Raw genomic sequence first — 23,262 nt, forward strand, 5'->3', positions numbered from 1 at the left:
TATGCCATCGATCACAGTTGATAGATATGGAGCAATCAATATAGTCAAATATTACTTACTATAAAAGTTGATTCCATAATCTATTGAAAATATATAATTTCAAATAGTCTGATGATGTTCAGTTTGAATTTAATTTATAGCACATTTTACATTGCTCTGCTGAATATATTTCAATATCTATTAACTTAAATGGAGTTCGGTATCAATCATATATTAATTTAAATATCGAAAGTGCCAGGAAATATCTTACTTCTTCATGGGCGGAATCAAACTTGAAAATCACAGGTGAAATTTTGCATCAGAGAAGTAACTCTGCCAAATAATCACAACATAATATTTAAATCTTTTTCCGTGTTCTCCCATTTCTACTTTCTGAGAAATTAATGTTTTAGTGGCGAGCCAAATCTTTGGTGATGCTATTTTGGTAGAAAAAAAGATGAAATTCGACGTCAAAACGATGTACGAAATGTTCGTTGTAGCAGAAAATGGAGATATTTTGAAGTCCAAACAGCAGAAAACATCGCCAGTGTTGGGACCTGAAAGAGAAGAAATTTTCTACAAAAAAAATTGGTGAATTCAAATATTAGAAAAGGAAAAGAAAGAAGAAATGCATGAGATAAAGAGGAGCGATGATAAAAGTTGACACAATTTTGGCACGTGAGCTTATAGTTGACCGATGATCAACTGACTCTCCTGCCAATAGAAGTTTGTGAAAATTTGAAACAAATTGAAAAATTACAGAGGCAAAAACGTTTGAAGAATGAGTTACCAGCAGTGAAAAGTATATCATTTTTTATGTAAAATAAACAAACATGCTGGGTATTTGCTTAAGCAATACATTTCCTTGATCCAAAACAGGATTAGAAATTAAGCCAAAAAAAAGTATGATATTCCTGACGGAATATCATTATACAGTGACCTGGTATCCCGCCTGAATATCTGGTATCCCGTCTCTGTTCATTGATCAGTACTTACCGAATCAAAATAATAACAAGGCTTGTGTCCCATGTTGTAGGAATTGTAATCAAAACAACACGCCATTGTTATTGGGATCACCCGTGCTCTTAACTGTTAGGCATCACTGATATCAGGTATGAATCAGGTAAGTGAAAAATCGGTATTCTGTCCAAATTCCTGAAAATCTAGGGGTTGATATCCTTGTAAGGAATATCGCCAATTTTGAGCCCTGCAAAAACCCTGAAACTCGAATTTGATATGTAGCTACTCATACTGAAGCTACATACCATCTTTCAACAGCATACCTTGAAGCATGACTGATAAAAGAGCGAGTGAACGGGCTGACGGACAGACGGGCGGGGAGGGAACCTATAGTCCCCCAAGTTTTACCGGTAGGGGACCAATTATGACAAAAGCAAGATATACAATATGTGATCTTGGAATACTTATATTAATTCATAATTTTTAAAACTCAAATGAGTTAATCTATTTCCTCTGTTTGTTGATGTACTGGCGGTGGATATAAACTGTTTTTGCCGATGATCTTATATTCATACAGTATATTATAGTAAGAAAAAAAGAGGGAAAAAGTTGCCAGGATACAAGATTGATGTACGTGTATATACGTGGATTCACAGTAAGCGACATGTGACCAATTTATGGTGAACGATCGCGACAACACCTGAAATACTGTAACAAAGTTGGTTAATTGTCACTATTGTGAGTGATAACTGTTACATTACATCTAGTTAGGTTTATTCTAGAATAGTTAGAAACAGTGTTATCGTTGAATGTAATGTAAAGCTGTGTTAACAGCTGATCGGTACAGTAGTTTTATGGTGTGTTGTGATAATTCACAACGATATATTTACATTTACACTGCAGCCCCACTATATAACTTTACCAAGCTCACTTGGAAGTTATGAGTCCATAACTTCCAAATCTTTATTATGACGTCATTATTATAGTGACGTCATAATTGTCACGTCGGCGATAGCGAAAGATGGCTGTTGAAAAGGCTGTTCCGTCTTTGGCGATAATAATTTTTTCATTCATTATCAGAGTAAAAATCCTGGATATAGTCTTTCAAATTCGTTGTCAAATGTAAATATAAGCATTGAACTGCTTTCATTTGGAAGTTATGGGCTGATGAATGTCAACTGGACAAAGGCAAATTTAATGAAGCGCTAGCGCGCTTCATTAAATTTGCCTTTGTCCAGTTGGCATTCATCAGCCCATAACTTCCAAATGAAAGCAGTTCAATGCTTAAGAGCGCGCTTCATTAAATTTGCCTTTGTCCAGTTGGCATTCATCAGCCCATAACTTCCAAATGAAAGCAGTTCAATGCTTAAGTGATTATATTGTATATCATAGATCATCGCAGAGTTTTAAAGCATTGCCAGTTTATTTAAGAAATAATTAACGATGACTCGTGTATTGTTGCAGGATATACAACGAGGACGAGGATATTTTGCAATTAAATTAATAAGGCCTGAGTTATTAATTAAAATTGCAAAATATCCGAGTCCGAGTTGTATATCCTGCAACAATACACGATTCAAAGTTGATTATTTCTATTCTACCATGTACTGTTTAGTTCTGAGATCGACCTCTTTCTGATAGAAAAACAGCAAAGAAACCCCGAGAAAACCTTGAAATTTATTTCTTGAGTATTGCAATATTTGCTGATGAAATATACAGGCAATACAGTACTACGATCAAGAGCATCTATCATATGGCATTGATTTTGAAAATTAGAAAAAAAAAGAATAAAAAATAGAAAAAAGAAAAAAGAGGGGCCTCCGTAGGATTCGAACTCGCGTCGTGATAAAAATGAAAATTTATTGAAAGACTAGCCCATTAGCCCACTCAGCTATAGTAACCTTTTATGAAACGGGTGAATTTTAGATATATAAAATTGTAACAGCCGTGACTCGCGACCGTGTATTATTGGCACGAGCGTGGGTTATTGGAAAATAATACATGGTTTTAAACCAATCAAAACTGGCGTTGCATAGCAAACATGGTATAATTACAAATAAGGAGCGATAGTATATTGTGCCTTATTAATTGTTTCTGTATGAAAATAGTCCACGATTTCGTGATAGATTGCTTGTTAGGGGCGACGCCATCTTTGAAGCCGGCTTTCTTCCCCATCTAGAACAGCAAAGATAACGATGTAAGTTTATGTGTTTATATTTAAGGTTAGATAAGAAAAGAAGTAACGTTTATGTTCATTACATTATAACAAGACTATCTGTAATAATAGTGTGTGTACTTACAGTTTAATTTAGCAGTATATGGCAGTGATTATCGCAGTAGTCGAACGAGCCCCACTGCCAACTATCGGTGAAGGCCGCTTACCGGTTGACTGCGTACAGTGTGGATATTGTAAGATATAGAACCGAACCCGGATTGTAATTATTGTAAATGGGTTCCGGATAGGATTTAGTATATTTGTATAAGTATAGTTCTTAGAATTAAGTTGTTATTATAGAGTTTCCGATTATTTTGGAACTACTTCGCGATTGGCATAACATTGCCAATTCGCGGCATCATATGTGACGTCATTTACGTAAAACGTCTCAATTGGCAGCATCCGGCTGCCAATTTGGCATTTTTGGCACCTTTTGGCATTCGGCAAAGGTTATAAATAGGAGTGCTGCGCGGTAGCTGGCAGTTGCCTCCTGACTGGCATCGGGTCCATACAGTCCATACAGTCCATACGGTCCACACGGTCCATACGGTCCATACGGTCCACACGGTCCATACAGTCCATACAGTCCATACAGTCCATACAGTCCATACGGTCCATACAGTCCATGCAGTCCATACGGTCCATACAGTCCATACAGTCCATACGGTCCATACAGTCCATACGGTCCACACGGTCCATACAGTCTATACAGTCCATACGGTCCACACGGTCCATACAGTCCATACGGTCCACACGGTCCATACAGTCTATACAGTCCATACGGTCCATACAGTCCATACAGTCCATACGGTCCATACAGTCCATACAGTCCATGCAGTCCATACGGTCCATACAGTCTATACAGTCCATACAGTCCACACGGTCCATACAGTCTATACAGTCTATACAGTCCATACGGTCTATACAGTCTATACAGTCTATACAGTCTATACAGTCCATACAGTCTATACAGTCCATACGGTCCCAGTCTTAATTACTAGACCAATTATACACATTCGTGTACAGGTTGTTTGAAAGGTATTAGTTATTTTCTATTGTAATATTGTTAATTGGAACTGTCAGGTGTTATCACCGGCATTTTATAGTATGATGTAACTATTGGAGCACGATTAGCAATAATCATAGATGGCTCTTGTAGTGGTTTACCTATATAAATACATGTATCTTATCTCAACATAGATATCTATTACAGTTTACAGGTGGATGATCATAATAGGATAACTTATTGAGGAGTTGTCAGAGTTGTACAGTTACTTTATATTTAATATATTAGCTTGTTCTGTTATCAAGAGGTTAATTTATTTGGTTGATGTAGTATCTAGTTATAACTTGTTACTGTGTATGTAAGTGTTCCACGAGTGATATCGAATGATTAATGGTTGAATGACTGAGAGCATGGAATAGTTGAATTATGATTATGTAAATTGTTGATAATTTGAATCTTAATATAACATTTATACTTTGAAAGGCTGTCTTTGTTGTTTCTTTTCGGTCTCTTATCATACCATGGTAATCAGTCTGTCGGTCTAAAGTATGGATTATCGGATGTGACTATATTTATGTAACACAGTTACATGCTGAGCAAGTCTGAGACTACAGCTTCGCCATATTAGCGAAGTGAGCCCAGCAGAGCGTTACAATACTCCTCCGCGTATGTATAGACCATGAAAGGGGGTTAGTGTGTGCTTTGAGTATATATGCAACGCTAAAAGGGGGCTACACAGGCAATCGATTTTCGAACGTAACGGATGGCGGAGAATAGTGAAAAATCTGTTTAAAAATGTTTGTGAACAAATTCGTTTGTTTACGAAGGATATTAACATGTTCGGTTTTAGTGACATTTATTGGGATCGCCTTCTTCTGCTCAGTGGACACCGATATATGGTAAGTATTCTTTATTGTTTTGGTTTGACAATCGATTGATCCATTGAATTGTCATAGGTATATTGCTAGAGATAAACTCATTTTTTCTTAGGAAAGATTTCATATCAAATATGAATTATGGTTTAATAGTTCTAATTTTTGGATAGCTATATTTAATGATTATCCGCTATTACAAGTAATGGGAGAGAAATCCAATTTATATCTTGATAATATCTGTTCGTGGTAATATCTACATGTTAGTGGAAATTTCGACCTTTTCGTGGTATTATCTTCCTGTTCATGGAAATATGTACCAGTTCGTGGTTCGTGGGGCCGCGGTGGCCGAGTGGTTAAGGTGTCCCGACACTTTATCACTAGCCCTCCACCTCTGGGTTGCGAGTTCGAAACCTACGTGGGGCAGTTGCCAGGTGCTGACCGTAGGCCGGTGGTTTTTCTCCGGATACTCCGGCTTTCCTCCACATCCAAAACCTGGCACGTCCTTAAATGACCCTGGCTGTTAATAGGACGTTAAACAAAAACAAACCAAATCGTGGTAATATCTACCTGTTCATGGACATATTTACCAGTTAATGGTAATATCTACCTGTTCATGGACATATTTACCAGTTAATGGTAATATCTACCTGTTCATGGACATATTTACCAGTTGATGGTAATATCTACCTGTTCATGGACATATTTACCAGTTCGTGGTAATATCTACCTGTTCATGGACATATTTACCAGTTAATGGTAATATCTACCTGTTCATGGACATATTTACCAGTTAATGGTAATATCTACCTGTTCATGGACATATTTACCAGTTAATGGTAATATCTACCTGTTCATGGACATATTTACCAGTTAATGGTAATATCTACCTGTTCATGGACATATTTACCAGTTAATGGTAATATCTACCTGACCGTGATGTTTTCGACATTTTTTTCTGTTATAACATGTTGATTGTGTAAACATTGTGTGACAAAATACATTTGAAAATAATCATCATAAATAAAAGTATTCTACAAATAAAAACACGATTTCAGTACTTTTCTTTTAGCTTGCTCTTATCAATTGATAACTGGCCAAAACAATTTTTTTCTTCAGGCTCAAATAATGAAGTTGATTGCTTGGGAACTTTAAAAAATAAAAAGATTTCTCCTGATTATGTCTGTAATGCAATAAATAAACATGAAACTTTGTATATTTTTTTTCAGGATAAAGGGTATACCCCAACTGTCCAGGACAGACACCACAAGGTAAGGTACATATAAAAGGTCTTTCAGGTACGAGACGTCCCGCATATGGAAGAGCTTTCCGAATACTGAAAGTAAAAATTACAGACAATTTCGGAGGCTGATCTGTATGTGGGATGGCCCTGACAGTTAGTGTGAGATCTATCCTTATACTCGAGTTTCTGTTATCATATGGTGTACACTTTTTTAAGTGGCTATGATGTGCTTTTAGATATTAAGAATACTTATGTACATATTATATGTGTATATTTTTATTGTCTGTAGTTTTTGTTTGTTTGTTGTTGTTGTTTTTTTTGGGGGGGGGGGGGGGGATTTTACATTTTGTTATATCAACATGTATGTATATTACACTTTCTTAAACAAGTGACTCTTTGTCTTAATTCTCACTAGTTTTCATTTTTATTGGGTTTTTTTTATCGTAACCTACTGATATTTTATACTTTGATATAACAATGGTGAATTTTTCACCATTTTTCATCCTTATCCACTAATGCTTTGTTTATCTATGTTGTGTTTACATGTCAGTGTTTTAATCATTATGTTTGTCGAAATACAAGCTTTCTGAGCCTTTGTTGACTGTGACCATGCATTCGACGTAGAAGAAATTTTCCTGTATCTGGTATTTTGCAGTACAGGCACATCATCGGAATTATCTTTATATCAAAACGTAGAACATTATTATGTGTCCCAAGGATTGTGAATCTTTATACCTAATGATAGACATGTTTATTCTATTGTTTATTACAGATGATAAATCATACAAAAAATAAACAGATAAATAAATAAATAAATAAATAAATAAATGCCTACATACATAAATAAATAAATAGATAGATAAATAATAAAAAAAAAAAATGTTTTCTCCGTTTCTAACGTTTTTCGTTTCATCCCTTAATCCAAGTAAGAATTTCTATAATGTCCGTAATCCCAATCACATTCCATTTCGTTTGTAATTGACTCTTTGAAAATCTATATTAATATATGTTTTGTATGTTCGAGCATAAAAGATAGGCAATGTTTAAGGTTCCTTTGCTAGCCGCCATCGTACAGAATGACCGTACTTTGATATTCAGTAGGATAGGAATATAGCTTAAATCAATCTGATCTCAAAATAGCCATGGGACACCGTTAATGTATTGTGATACAGCATCATTTATGGAAAATTACTATCGCTTTAACTGTTACGACAGAGCATGTCCAATATTTTTCGGTATTCAAGTATAAAATCTTGTCCTTTGATCTTTTTCTTGTTATAACTGTTATTTTTACGATTATCAGTCTATCTACGGTGTCCTCAGAATATTTTAGGTGTCGAGTTTTAGCCTGTGCACACGACCGTCAATTAATCCACTTCTCAGGTGGCGTTGACTGTTGAATGGTGTCACGAAAGGGTCCCCATTGTCCTTTCTCAAACGGGCTCTCGGGACCGGCTTTGTCGGAGTTCAACTACCACTAGGTCTCTGATCAAATTCTCTGTAAACTGTATAGATTTTTTAAAATTAGTTTAGGCTATATACAGGTGAGATATACTCCTTATGCTATTATCAAATTTCATCTATTTAAACAGCGTATAGACGACCAGGCAAAGCAAGCATTATTTAACGCTTTGAGAATTTCGTGTAAAAATGACGTATTTCTATGTTTATTATTTAAGGGTACTCTACAATATAACCTAACTAAATCGTTACCAAAGCAACGTAGAATTATAATTTCTTATAGTCATTTATTTGCACGTTCTACCATAGAGTTATTCCTAAAATTATGATATTTTAATTACTGTGACATAAATGAGATTAAAGATGAATCCCACTTTCTGTTTTTCATATCTTAGACACTCAGAATTAAGGACGAAATTTAATTTAAAATGTTATTAGTATAAGTCATCAAAATTCAGTCTCAAAAAAGGTATTGTGCCCATCTGTCTGTATACTAGATGTAAAGTCAGCCGGATGGTAAGCTACTTTGAGGGGGCTGGACGGAGGGTGTTCGTCCCCTAAAGTTTTACTGCTGATACGTTAGAAGAAATCCTTCAAGATGCTACATCCTCGATAGTATATAAACTGATTCTCATACTGATTCTCATACTGATTCTCGTACTGATTCTCGTACTGATTCTCATACTGATTCCCGTACTGATTCCCGTACTGATTCCCGTACTGATTCTCGTACTGATTCTCATACTGATTCCCGTACTGATTCCCGTACTGATTCTCGTACTGATTCTCATACTGATTCTCATACTGATTCTCGTACTGATTCTCATACTGATTATCATGCTGATTCTCATACTGATTCTCTTACTGATTCTCGTACTGATTCTCGTACTGATTCTCGTACTGATTGTCATACTGATTCTCGTACTGATTCTCGTACTGATTCTCGTAGTGATTCTCGTACTGATTCTCGTACTGATTCTCGTACTGATTCTCATACTGATTCTCATACTGATTGTCATACTGATTCTCGTACTGATTCTCGTACTGATTCTCGTAGTGATTCTCGTACTGATTCTCGTACTGATTCTCATACTGAGTTTCGTACTGATTCTCGTACTGATTCTCATACTGATTCTCATACTGACTCTTAAACTGGGTCTCATACTGATTCTCACAAAATGCATTGAATGGCACCACGACATGGACATATATCTAATAAACACCCAGAAATGATCATTATGACAGTGTCCTAAAAATGATTACTTCTTCAACCGGAAGTTACATACAAAATATAGAGCACGATATAATTTCTTACAGAATGAATTATTTATCTTTTGATGATAATAATGGTATTGTATACAATATGTATTACCTTACTTTTTATTTAAATTAAACATTATGATTCCTTGTCAGATATGCAGCGTGTTAAATGAACAATTTTTTCTAGATTGGGTACCGCTGAACCTATTGTAAATATATGCAGCTTACATGAAAGTACTATTTTAAAATCAACTGCCAAAAATGAGCTTGGTTCATTCATTTACGAAAATATGAGACTGAACTATCATGAGTGTCTTGAAAATTGGAGTAAATGTCAACAAATAACGAACGTTCCTTTAATTTTTAAGGTTGGAACAAGAAAAACATCAAAGGTTTATACCAGAAAAAGTACAAAAGGAAGAATACCAAACTGATGTACGCCAGACCGTGTCAAAGCACGCGTTAGAAAAACTCGATACTTATATGACAATCACAGATTTCAAGGACCTATTGTCATTGGTGAATATTTCAACGTCAGTGATATCCATGAGGAATAACAAATCTGAGGTCAGAATAGGAGATGACGTCATTGTTGACATTGATTTGTACAGCGGGAGAGGAGGACGATCAACTCGCGGAGGTGACATGCTCAGGGTGTGGCTTCGAGAACCTTCCCGTCATGCATCTGTTTCCGGTTATGTAATTGACCATGACAACGGGTCATATACAGGAGTTGTTAAAGCTATGTGGGCTGGCAATCCAGAGTTGATATTTTCTATTGCAAATACGAAAGAACATATTGGAATATTCATGAATATTGTGCATAAACATGGCTTGATCAAGTTTCTTCGAGCAAGATTCATGAAAGGAAACTTGACGGAGATAACATTATGTAGCATCATCCCAAATATTCCGGATGTTACAGATTACTGCAACTTTACAACCCAGAACTTCAATTTTTCGTTTTACTGTGGTAAACCTAAACATATGAATCTGGATTGTGAAGATTGGGTTTTGTATGCAGCAAGTTCTAATTACTCATGCAACATGAAGAACAAAGCTCTTATGTAAGTGTTTTTTTTCTTCATTATTAACATTGAATCAATTGATTCAGGTACTATATATTTCCTATCTGGAAATATTCATCGAGTATATTTTGCGGAGGGAGAAATCAGTAAGTTGCTATTTAATGCCACAACAATTAAATCCAAACAATTTAGAAAATGATTTTGTATCTACACTGTATTACTCAAAATACATTTCCACTTCCGGTGAAGGAATCGAACCGTTGTCTTCTGGGTAAAAGACGCATTTGTTACGATTGCCACATCCGACCATCGACCAATTATTTATTATGTTTGTATTTTCTACTGTATACATCTGATTTTAAAGTCATTGATCTCGATCTGGTCTTAAGATAGCTTATATTTGTATTCAAGGTTTAATTTAATCACACAGTTTTGGTTGTAGTCTCTACACGACTTGATGATTTCTACCATATTTTTTGCGGTAAATTGCAAAAACATTGATTTATACCTCACATACAATGAGAAATATAAGAATACATGTTTCAGATTGGATATTTAAATGTAATATAAACTTTTATTAACTATCATGTTTCATTTCAAAATTGGTATGTTTCAGGCAGAATAGGTATATCAGTAAAGAAATAGGGACGGTGAAAGTATTAGCTGGTAAGTTAGTTGTTTGTATAATATATAAGTAATACATTATTAACTATTTATCTTGGGTTTCTTGTTTCACATGTTATTTGTAGAATGTTTTTATTTTGTATTGTTAGAAAATGATGAATTATTAAAAAGGAATACTCAATGCTAGACAAAAACTTCAGGTCATAAGGTCTGTTTAAGGTTGGGGACACCATTATACTTATTTTTCGAAAAGTAGAGACTTTCATTTTGATTGAAGTAATTTTCCTATTTATTAACTATGTAGTTAGTAATATATATATAAAAAAAATCTCCGCCACTACGATTTGACCACATTCTCTCTCATTGTACATGTTGATGGTCCATGGACTTTCTCCATTTTCACTGAGAACATATATATCGAAACAGATATTCATACATTATTTAAATGTGGCAATCCGTAAAAAAATGATTTTATATCGAGAATGAATCGGGGAAAATATTAACGCAGACCCAAAATGCTTGCATGACTACCATGTCTACTTATCGAATGGTTTTACTTTTTAGATTCAGGTTCCGGTACTAAAGGAGAGTCCGATACCTCCTGCCATGACGTCATCAGTAAACAAACTTGGCAGACAAGTAACCCAACTGGCTACTTCTACAAGGGTAAATGGCGGTCGTTAATATGCAAGCCATCACTCACATGGACTTATAAATCATACGCCAAGTGTTTAAAGAATCGGCCGGTACTCATGACAGGTGACTCCACAACAAGGAACTGGTATGTTTCTTTAACCAAGCTGTTAAATCTAACTATATTCGATGGACGTCATGAAATCAAGGACGCCGCTTGGCAGAAATTTGCTGAAGCAGGAAACAATACAAAATCGTTATCGTTATATTGGACACCACACGAAATTCCATTCTACGGTTCTGAAAGAATCGAACAAAACAAAAATAACTTCCGGTCTATAGCTTCAAGAATAGACAATTTACCTGGACGAAAACGTATCATTCTCATATTACATTGGTATGCTCATTTGGCGAGAACAACTCCACAACAGTATAGAGAGCATGTGACGAGTGCCAAACAGGCTGTAGTGCGTCTTTTAAAACGTTCTCCTCATTCTAAAATTCTGGTAAAGGGTCCTCACTCTTACACATACAACTACTTTGTAGAACCATTTGACTACATCAGTAGAATTTACAGTCAAATTCTTTACGAGGAGTTCAAAGATTTACAGGACAACGTATATTTTATCGATCAATGGGATGCAACTATAGCGAATGAAAATTTTGACATACATCCGAAACCTGCATTAGACCCGATAATGGTTAATTTCGCGTTTTCATTTATTTGTAAACAATGATTCAGTGAAGATTTGGAGATGTCAATTCCTGCAAAACCAACGAAACAGGTTTGAATAGTTTCTGAAAGTGAAATGAGCTGCTCTTCTCAAGCTGGGTTATCTGCCTGGTTAATATGGGCCCAATACTGCTCTCCATATTCTAGTTTGGCGAACACATCTCTATGACAACCATTCTTGCTGTGTTGATTGCGCCTCGCTTTCGATATGTCGTTACTCTGTAATGCGTTTTATTTATGGACAGATACATTTTTCGGCAAACTGGACACTAGACTGTCAAATTAAGTCAATGAAAGTAAGAATGGCCATGAGTGGGCAAAAAGTTTGTATATGTGAGATTTGTTAACTTTCCGATATTTATTACGTGAAGGATAAACATCTTTAATTTCAATCACTATTTTGTATACAATGAAACCATATTTTACTGGTATATTTTATGAAATAGGAAGACAATACTAGCTTTCTAAAGGTAATTGTGCTGTCCTGGATGATAACATATGATGTTATTGTCAGGAATTAAGTGATTTCCAAAAGGGTGTTTTTCGTACATTTCTAGAGAAGATCTAAAAGTAGAATTCAAACATTTTTTTTAAATGAATTGATTTTGCTTTATTCTAAATGATGCTTCAGATGAATATCTTTTCAAAGCAGTACATATGGAGAATGGATGAATTTGCAATTTTATATTCACTTATATGACCAGACAGAGTGCACACATTCAAGATGACCGTCAAATAGTTCTAACTCAGTTTTAAAATACACTTAATAGAGCTTACTTCTCTCATATCTCGCCATGTTGGATAGAGTTTGCCCATGTAAGATAGCTATGTAAGATAAATCTATCTTACATAGCATTTCACGCGCGCGGATTAATCTGCGTTCAAGGGGGACAACTCTCACAACGTCGTCTGCTTGTGTTCACATCCGACAGTCCTTATCGTCGGTGTCGGTTTTGAAACGTTGGACTTAACTATAAAAATACATACATTCTTAGATAAATATATATCATATCAGCAGTAAATCAATAGGGCTACACGGTTAAACGATTAGACATTTCATCTGAGCGAACATAACTCCGTTACTGTAACAAACAGTTAGACTACGCCTACAGGCCTGTTGTAACAGTTACAGTACAGTACAGACTGGCTTACCCGACAGATTTGTCATTTGTCATTAAAAACATGTAAACACACACAATCACCTGGCAATGAGAGGAAGTAAAATAAAAGCCATACATAAAAAAAATATAAAAAAGAAAATGTCAAACGTCACAACCTATGAAATGGTTCCGTTTGCGTCAGCAGGGGGCCCTGGCATTTGTTTACTCTACTGTACTGTCAGTAACTGTTAGGCCTACTCAGTAACCTGTGTATTTGGAAGTTGGGAATTGGCTCTTAAATGAACGAACATTCGGTAAAAATGACACCCCTCGATGTTCATATAAAAATATTTATTTCAATTGTAACTCCGAGTCTATATTTGTGTAGAGTAACCATGAAAACTAACTGCCATCCTAGCCTTTCAATATGATCATCGTTAGCCTATCGACTGACCTACATAAATTGTACTGTACCTTCGTCATTCCATCAAGACAACCGGTTAAACACATATAATCCTATGTCACAGAAAAGATCGAATACTCGTATAGAGTCACTGTTCGCTGGTTCACACACGAAGTTGCCAAAATCACAGTGAATTTAAAATTACCAGCCACGAAACATCGCCGCGTCATGGCGATCGAGATCGACATCACTCTCAATATCCTTGAACTATGAATGGAATTCCAATGACAGTCGTGACGTCATGCAGTGACGTAGTATTTTATAAAAAAAAAAATTGACTTGACATTTAAAATTACAGTGTGTTCTGTGAAATGATTAAATATGTCGAGGTGCAAATCAAATTATATGTGAAGTTGGAAAACTCATTTCAGCGTTGGCTTTCAGTATTGTTGATAGAACTTCTTTTTCTCGGATGTTGACAATTTGATCACGGCCACGTAAAAGTCGGTCAAGTTACGGTAATTTTTATCGGCGAATTGTTCATTCGTTCATCACTTAACCACAAAATGAATGAAATTTTTGTTCAAACATAGTTTGGCAAAATAGGGTATGATCTTTCAGAATATCACAAGTATATTTAGTAAAAACGTCAAATAAAGAAATTAAAAAATTGAAGAAAATGGATGGCTGAGGGACACTTTCGCCAGAAATTCGGTAATGATATGAGAGAAAAAGACTCTTTCATTATGTGTGTATGTAGGATAGGGATATTCCACCCTCGGGATCACAAAATGTGGTAAAACCCTCGGCAAGCCTCGGGTTTCACCACATTTTGTGACCCCTCGGGTGGAATATCCCTATCCTACATACACACATATGAAAGAGTCTTATATTGTAATAATAAAAAAAAAAAACGGATGAAAAAAAAACAAACCAAAAAACCCAAAAAAAACAAAAAAAAAACAAAAAAAAAAACAAAAACAAAAAAACAACAAAACAACAAAAAAACTGTACAGTGAAAAGAATGCTTAGGACATGGATGCTGCTAAAACCGGGTCCTTCTGTGAGGTACTCACTCTCGTTAACACGTAAAAACACTGTAGTGCACGTGGTTATTCTTCATCTGCATTATGAGTTTGGATATAATTTTTCTCATGTGATTGTCAGTATACTTCTAAATATAGCGTTTCCCTGACCTTAACACACCAAGTCGGTGGTTTAATGCTGAACAAAAACGAACCAACGAAACATTAAAGGTTTTAAGGTCAAATAACAATTCATACTCTATCTAGACCATCCCATCTTGTAGTGTTTAACTTTCTTGTTGACACGTCTCTTATAAAACTATGTTTTCAATAACTCTCTGGTCAAAGCTACCAAATATATCATTATGCTTCATTAAAGAAGCATTGTCGATTTAAACACGGGCAGTTATAAACTTTAAATGTGTAATTATAATCATAGTTGATGAATATAATTAGAAGTATAGTTTGTTATGAACTAATGTTAATCACTGATATATAGAAATAAGTATAATCTGAGTTTCAAAAAACAAATTAAGTAAATAAAATTATTTAAATTCTGACGTTAAGTTAACAGAGCTTTGTGTCAGTGTGGAAGAGAACAGGTATGGCGATATACATTTATACACAATGGCGATCCGATGGAAACCTGCAAACACGTCTCGTCTCGTCTCGTCTCGTCTCGTCTCGAGTACAGCTAGAATTGTGGGGTAAAGAACTCCGACAGTGAATGATGACTTTTTAAATTACAGTCCTGATTCTAAATTTTATTTTTCAATGACAAACGAGGAAATAAAACCGATGTTAGCTGGCACGATATCTAGTTTCTTTTTTAAAGAAGAGACGCTCAGTTTCTTTTTAGATGTGTAAATAAATTTGCATATAATTATTCTTATGTTTATAATACGCCATGTATATATATATTTTTTTACAATAGTGTCTCATATGTCAAATAGGCTGGACATTTTAATTAAAATATATTTTACCTATGTATGTTGGAACAAATGTGTGACACTCTAATAAAATAAATTATTATTATTATTATTATGGTATAATTGATACAGGCGGGAACATGATTCAGACTTCTATTAAGGGTATATGCCACCTTAAAATCATGTCCTCTGAACTACCTTATATTAAGGAAACATCCAATTAATAATATGATATGTTATGACTAATTGAATTACCATAACATGTAGCTATACTGGGACGATTCGCAAGAACATGATTCAGAATATTAATTCTATTCAGGGTATATGCCACCTTAAAAAAATGTCATCTGAACTACCTCATATTAAGGAAACTTTCAATTAATAGTAAGATAATGTTATGACTAACTGAATTACCATAAAATGTATCTTTACTGAGACGATTCGTTATTAACATTAATATCAAAAACATTTGATTAAATGTGTTTTAAGGGCACGTGAATACGCTATACTATAAAATCGTCGTATCAAACCACAGGGACTTGATACCAATATTAACACAAGAGTCCAAAAATACATGTTAGATATCAAGGAATAGAGAATACATTGTCAGTGTCTTAAAATATAAGCTGTATTTTGGCGAGGGTAAAGAAAGACAAAAGTGGCGAGCCTTGGCTTTGTCTTTCTGTCTCGAGCCAAAAATACAGTTTATATTTTAAGACACTTACCATGTATTATATTTATCCTGCAACAATAAAAAAATAATAATCATCAAAAATAATCATTTTGAAGTGAAACGGTGTCAAAAATGACAGAAATATGTTCGCCTTTTAAACGTTGTTTCACTTTGAAGTAGGTCAGTCGAATTGACGCTTGTGCTAAGATTCCAAAATACAGCTGATTTCCGTCACTGCCGTAATATATATGGTGGGTGTATTCCAACAATGCGGTGGCAGTTGCAGGATAAAAGTATTTACTTTTTAACTCGCAAGAAGAGAAAACCGAACAAACACTTTAAAGTTGTTACAAATCGCTAATCCTACTTTATCATAGATCAACGCGAAGAGAAATATTTCGTCTGCCCTACACGTGTTGAGCTAGTTATGACAACGAATTCAAAGACTAGGTTGGCTAGGTATGTCACTAATGAGTAGCTAATTATCCAAGGAAAATAAACAGATTTGGTGCCCTTAAATAATGGTATGACCCGTCTGTGGTACTAAAATCGCGTTGAAATCTGCATAAATCGCAATAGTAAACTAAGTGAATAGAATGTGTATGTGAATCCTGTTATAACTGATATGTAAAGTAAAAGTATATGGGATGTAATTTGATCCTGACTAACAGATGAAATGTGTCACTACTACAGATATTATTAATTATATCTCTCTAATATCATTGCCGTCATAAATGTTTTGGCGTGAAACAGAGTCGATGAAGTTGTGGAATAAATACTGAAATCACAAAAAAGGAAGATATGTGCTCTCCTGAAAATATGCCTCCTGATCTATAACGCAGTCGTTAACATCTGGCTAGTAGTCATAGAAAACATGTTAGCCCCTACTCCTACTACATGATGCATAAGGTGTAGGGACTAGTATTTAGTTTTATATTCATATTAACAGATCCAGTCGCCTGTGACTAGAGACATTATATCCTTCTCCCATTGCCGTGATATTTCCAATCTTGAAATGACGTGATAGCCGCATTCTTCGCATTCGTTTAATCGGGGCGACCTTCGCTGGTTTTCGGCATAGCCGTATAATATTCTTTTGGCCCCGGATATGACGCGCAAGGTGGCGTTACTGGTCAAGATGAAGTATGTGATTGGTCAATGTAGCGGTCAATACAAAATGCAGATATGCAGTTAAAAACGAAACAAAAGATTGCATGCAAGCTGAATAAGTGTATGTATCTTTTCAAATAACACATTAATAAAATTATATTCCTGATTCAGATTACCAAAAATGATTCAAACTGATATAATTTTGTTTTCTGTGCTGAGACACATTAGTTCGTTCATTTATTTCACCAGCAGTTTTATATTATAACCACCAGCATTAAAACTATGCCGTTTATCTTTTTTAAAGATATTTCTTGTTTGTTGTTTACAAGTGAAACCTAAAAAGTGAAAGAACCTTTTGCACGCGGGATAGTTTGGTCTTTTCTTTCTGCCAACGATGAGTTTATCTTTGATTTATGTGTGTCCCGAATCAAACTGCCTTACTGGGATTAACTCTTAGTAGGGGCAAATGTGTCCCGACATTTTATCACTAGCCCTCCACTTCTTGGTTGCGAGTTCGAAACCCACGTGGGGCAGTTGCCTGGTACTGACCGTAGGCCGGTGGTTTTTCTCCGGGTATTCTAGCTTTCCTCCACCTCCAAAACCTGGCATGTCCTAAAACGACCCTTGCTGTTAATAGGACATTGAATAAAATCAATCAATCAAACTCTTTCTATCGACGACAAGTCATAACTGAAACATACCATGCCCTATAAACTCGTGTGTTCTCATATTTCAGACGACCAGTGTGTGTTTACTGACGCCGAATAGGCCGTGTTTATTCCATGAGCTATACAAAACATATCAAATGAATGGGACTCCAAGGTTTAATTTTAAGATAATCACCACCGTTATATATCATCTTTGACGGGGTTAATAACCCCTACCCTTCTACCCGGTTCCTATATAAATATTTGATCTATTTTACCCAAAGCACGGCATCAGTTTCAAGGTCATCTCCTTAATAGGTAAATGCTTCAAGTGTGTATCTAAAAATCACAGTGTAAGAACTGATTTTTTATGGATCTACGGCATATTTTGAAATAATTGTTTTACAATTTAAAAAATTCAAACCTTCTGTCGGTCCTCCATACTGAATCGTACGGAATCCAGTCCGTATCTAGCATGCTTATTCACAGGAATGCATTATAATTAACTAATAGAAGTTTAATTACATATTATGCCTAATCATTAATGTATATATGACTTAAGGGTGTATGCTACCTTTCTGTGTACAGGTAAGCTTATTGAAGTCTGGTTAATTATTTTACTATTAGCAAAGGTGAGTTTCTCACTGAATACAAAACGAGTTTCATAAAATGAATTATTAATAATATTTCATGTTTAACGTCTTTCCTAATATGTTTATGTTAATCATTAATGTTCATACCAGGACACTGTGATGATAGGTTCGAATACATCAACAGAGATGACAGAAATATGGTCTTTGATGTTATGTTTACATATCGGTCACCCGCCACCCGAGCAGCATTGGAAGTATACTTATCTATCAAACTTATAAACATACATGTGAAACTAACATACATAATTGCCTTGAATCATATCTAGAAAAAATTATAAAATATATTGTGAAGTTTTGTACCTATCACCTCAATAGAAGCAGACAGGACCAAATCACTGATCTGAACCTTATTACCACCTCCTTATTTATTATAGGTACTAAAGTATAAAAGTAACAAAAATCTGATCTGAACCTTATTACCACCTCCTTATTTATTATAGGTACTAAAGTATAAAAGTAACAAAAATCTGATCTGAACCTTATTACCACCTCGTTATTTATTATAGCAACTAAAGCATAAAAGTAACAAAAATCTTATCTGAACCTTACATTTCGTTATTTATTATAGCAACTTAAGTATAAAGCAACAAAACTCTGATCTGAACCTTACCACCTCGAATTTTTATACCAGCTTAAGTATAAAAGTAACACAAATCTTATCTGTACCTTAAATTTTGTTATTTATTATAACAACTTAAGTATAAAAGTAACAAAATTCTGATCTGAACCTTAATACAACCTCGTTATTTATTATAACAACTAAAGTATAAAAGTAACAAAAATCTTCCACCTCGAAATTGTTTATACCAGCTCAAGTGTACAAGTAACAAAAATCTTATCTAAACCTTACTAACTTGTTATATATCGTAGCAACTGAAGTCTAAAAGTAAGAAAAATATTTAGAAAATTCAGTCAGGATCCACGCGCTGACAGGTTATCAATCTGGCTGTAATAAAATGTCAAACTATACTACCCAAGTTGGTTGAACTTAGAAGGAGACAGTCAGGACCAAACGCGCTGACATGTCATCCGTCTAGTTGTGTTCCATACCAAGATTTCAAGATTTCAAGATTTCTTTATTCACTCTGACACACAGTGTGTGTAACAAGAGGTCTTTTTTTTTTCATGTTACAAGCATGACGGGCAATATTAATACATGTAGTGTTCTTACAATACCATCAATATTTTACAATAAGACAAATTAACGTAGAAGAAAACAGTCAGGGCCCATGCGCTGACAGTATCCGTAGTCATGATCAGGACCAAGGCGCTGTATTCAGGCGCTGGAAATGTCCACAAGAAAAAGAAACCTACATGACTCGTGAACCCCAAAAACTTAAAGTATATTTCAATTACACATAGCAGTAGCCCTGATATGGCGCCGAAAGGCATTCGAATGCCATCTGCCCATGGCCATCAATTGCAAACGTATTTGAGACTCGGATAAATCTTTCTCAGCTGCAAACGATGCCCCACCAATGCGGAAACTGTGGCTTTTGTATAAGGAAGAGTTCAGGCCACAGAATTGAATACATTGTTTCACTGTGTTATCGAATGCTTTCCTTGTCAATGACTTGTCATTTTATCAAATATATTGAGGTACGGGCTCCGAATACCTAAATATGATACATTGTATAAGTAAGGTCAAAGGGCAAAGTTTTAGGATCGTTAGATGCTGAGACAGTGATTGTTTGGGGAATAGCAGTTGAATGTTTATGTTGACGAAATTTCAAGATCATTTGTGTTGCTCTCGAATTGCAACATGTGATATGAACATCAGCTACCTTAACCACATTTTTTGTATGTATGCCAGTGGCGACAAGTTTACCAATGCTAGCTAAACCATAGAACGCTAATGTGGATATTGATCTATACATAGTCTGGTCATAACTACATTGCCCACAAACTGCAATGAATCAATCATCCTATCGGGTAAGAATTGGTTCTGTGATAATTAGAAGGCGAGTGTTATATGCTTGTTTTGTATTAGTGGCTCCTACTTCTAGCTTACGCACCAAGAAAGACTTCGTAACCGCCCATATTATGGAAGAATGCTATTACCGACAGATGAAACTTGCCATGTCGTTGTTATGTAGGTGAGCAATATATAAAGCAACCGAAGCATAAGGGACAAGTTATTGTAAAGGTGTCTGCAATAATATGTCCTGATGGAATTGCTGAAACTTACACCATACTCGCAAGTATGTCATATGAGACAATCCGGCAAGTGATTAATGCCGGAGGGTGTATATGCTGTCAGGTAAACTTCCTGATTCAAAGGCTGTGTTACTGGAGCTGTGCTTGAGGCTGCCACTGGACAACGTTTCTGTGTTCCCTCACTGGTAACGGCCATATGCTGTTGCATAAGTCGTCTAGCCTCTTCCACGCCTTTTTAAAAAGGCTCCATCACTAATTATTGCACATCTTGAACTGGTACCGATGGTTCAGATGATGATCTTCACCATTCTTAGTGCCTCCAACATTCTGCGAAATAAAAGTTGGTACTGCAGTTTGCCTCCTTTCTTCGGCTGTAGTCATTTCAAATTGGCCGATGCCGTCTGGCAGTTGCTCTCTTTGTAGTGGGCCTTATGTTGTTTCGATGATGTCTTCAATTTGTAAAGATTGATCAAATTGTGCCTAGTACTGATACAAAATTTTTATGGCAAATTTAAATGTAACCATTTATAATTAAAGCCAGTGCAAATATAACTGTAACCATCGCAGGCCAGTGCCAAACAAACTAACCATTCAACGCCAGTGCTGAAAAAACTTTAACTATTCAAGGTCAGTGCAAAAATAACTGTAACCATTCAAGCCCAGTGCAAAAATAACTAACCGGTCAAGCCAAGTGCAATATCAACTGTAACCATTTAAGGCCAGTGCAATAATAACAGTAACCATTTAAGGCCAGTGCACTAATAACAGTAACCATTTAAGACTAATGCAAAGAATAACTGCAACCATTTAAGGCCAGTGCAAAAATAACTGTAACCATTTAAGGCCAGTGCAAAAATAACTGTAACCATTTATTTAAGGTCAGAACAAAATAACTACCACCATCTAATTACAATGTAAAATTAATTTTACCGTTTAAAATTCAATTCCAAATTAACTGTTACCATTTAAGGCCAGTGCAAATAATTAACCATTTATTTAAGGCCAGAACAAAATACATTTTGTAGCTGTAACCATCTAATGCCCATGTAAAATTAACTGTACCATTTAAAATTCAGTACAAAATTAACTGTAACTCTTTAAGGACAGTTCAAAATTATCTAACCAAAAATATTATAATAGTCCAACCATGTCCGTGATACTGTGTAAGGGGAAATAACTCGAAAATATTCCGTCGGAAATTAAGTAAACATTGACCTACATATAGTCTACCAAACTCGTTTTGCATGCTGGTACACAGTAAAGGACACTGCCATGGACAGACTTGTAATTAGATATATATAATATGGCTTTCGATGGAGAAAATGAACACCGACCGTGTCGGAGAGAGTAGCTAGGTTGTACATTTTATCATGTTTCAAAAGTTTACAAAACACGTTCCTCTCACATCCTTTCCTATATTAGTAGTAAACTTATAAATTAGGACCTTCACAAGATCGCGGAATCAGTGTCTTTGGGGACCACATCAATCGTGTTCTCCGGACGACTCAAGTCGTTCCCACCTAAAAATCATAAAATTGAGCCCTGTACTGACTTAGGGTACTGTAGGGTAGCTGCTGTTCCTCCTGAATGACCAAACATAAAGATGTTGTGATCCTTAACAAATTAAAAGCTTTTGATTGGTTTTTTTGTCCAAAAGCGAGAGAAAATTTACAGCTAGTCATAATACATTCTGTAACTTTTCCATGGTTTCTAAGGTAGTGAAATGGAACCTGAGAAAAAAAACCAAGACTACCTCAATTTAGCCAGTTATGCAGCTCGTATGTATATTGTGGGTGCAGATGAAAGAAGTCCTGCTGAAGAGAAACTGCATTTAGCCACGAGATAGTGTCTAAAATTTGGCCTATATGTCGCCATCAAACATAAAATATCATTATTAAAGTTCATGAAAATTATTTTAAAGAATTTATAATGAGATTTTAAAGTGATTTTATTCCAACCTACCATTCTCTTCGGATGGAATAAAAGCCAAGTCAGAAAGTCTTCATAAACGTCACCTCTTCTTTAAAGAGTTGTCCACACCTTTGACCTTTAACCTTGACCGATGACCACCAATCTTTACTTTAAGTATGCGTAGACCTTGCTGGTGTAAAGTTATGACCATCAATTAAATACCTATATACTTATATCTTATTGTTACATGACTGATGTGTAGAACGGTTAACTGTGGAATTATGCTATATAAATGCTTGTGCGTATGAAAATTTGCTAAAGGTTAATTGTCTATCTCCCACCCCACACTCATTTTCACTTCTAAATGGTTTCCCAGGAAAAAAGGAAATATTTACTGCAATATACATTTTTTGTATTTCCAATGTGAAAAATCAAGTCAGGGGACTTCGCTTCCATCCGGGCCAACAAGCGTGTTTAATATACATTGACATGACTCTTAGCAACTTCAGTAAAATACATTTGAAAATATTCGAATTCTGTGAATTGACTGCATTACGGTTAGTTTATATTTAGAACTAGTGGGAAATTCCAAAGGTACCTTATATACATGCCTTAAAACGGAAGCTACACTGGTCTTACA

General features: G+C 35.3%; 1 protein-coding gene across 1 annotated transcript; it reads left to right on the forward strand.

Moving 5' to 3' along the window:
* The first annotated feature begins 9,378 nt into the window (after window positions 1-9,378).
* Window positions 9,379-12,834, forward strand: LOC117341495 (NXPE family member 3-like). The gene is made up of 3 exons (XM_033903371.1): window positions 9,379-10,063; window positions 10,641-10,690; window positions 11,213-12,834. Exons 1-3 carry the CDS (start codon window positions 9,480-9,482, stop codon window positions 12,016-12,018), a joined length of 1,440 nt encoding a protein of 479 aa, XP_033759262.1. The 5' UTR covers window positions 9,379-9,479; the 3' UTR covers window positions 12,019-12,834.
* The last annotated feature ends 10,428 nt before the right edge of the window (window positions 12,835-23,262 follow it).

Source organism: Pecten maximus, chromosome 2 (genome assembly GCF_902652985.1).
Source record: "Pecten maximus chromosome 2, xPecMax1.1, whole genome shotgun sequence".
Taxonomy (NCBI): domain Eukaryota; kingdom Metazoa; phylum Mollusca; class Bivalvia; order Pectinida; family Pectinidae; genus Pecten; species Pecten maximus.

Coding starts and splice junctions, on each gene's coding strand:
- LOC117341495 (XM_033903371.1), top strand. CDS start 9,480: ATGACAATCACAGATTTCAAGGACCTATTGTCATTGGTGAATATTTCA. Junction 10,064..10,640: donor ATGAAGAACAAAGCTCTTAT/GTAAGTGTTTTT, acceptor GGTATGTTTCAG/GCAGAATAGGTATATCAGTA. Junction 10,691..11,212: donor GACGGTGAAAGTATTAGCTG/GTAAGTTAGTTG, acceptor TTTACTTTTTAG/ATTCAGGTTCCGGTACTAAA.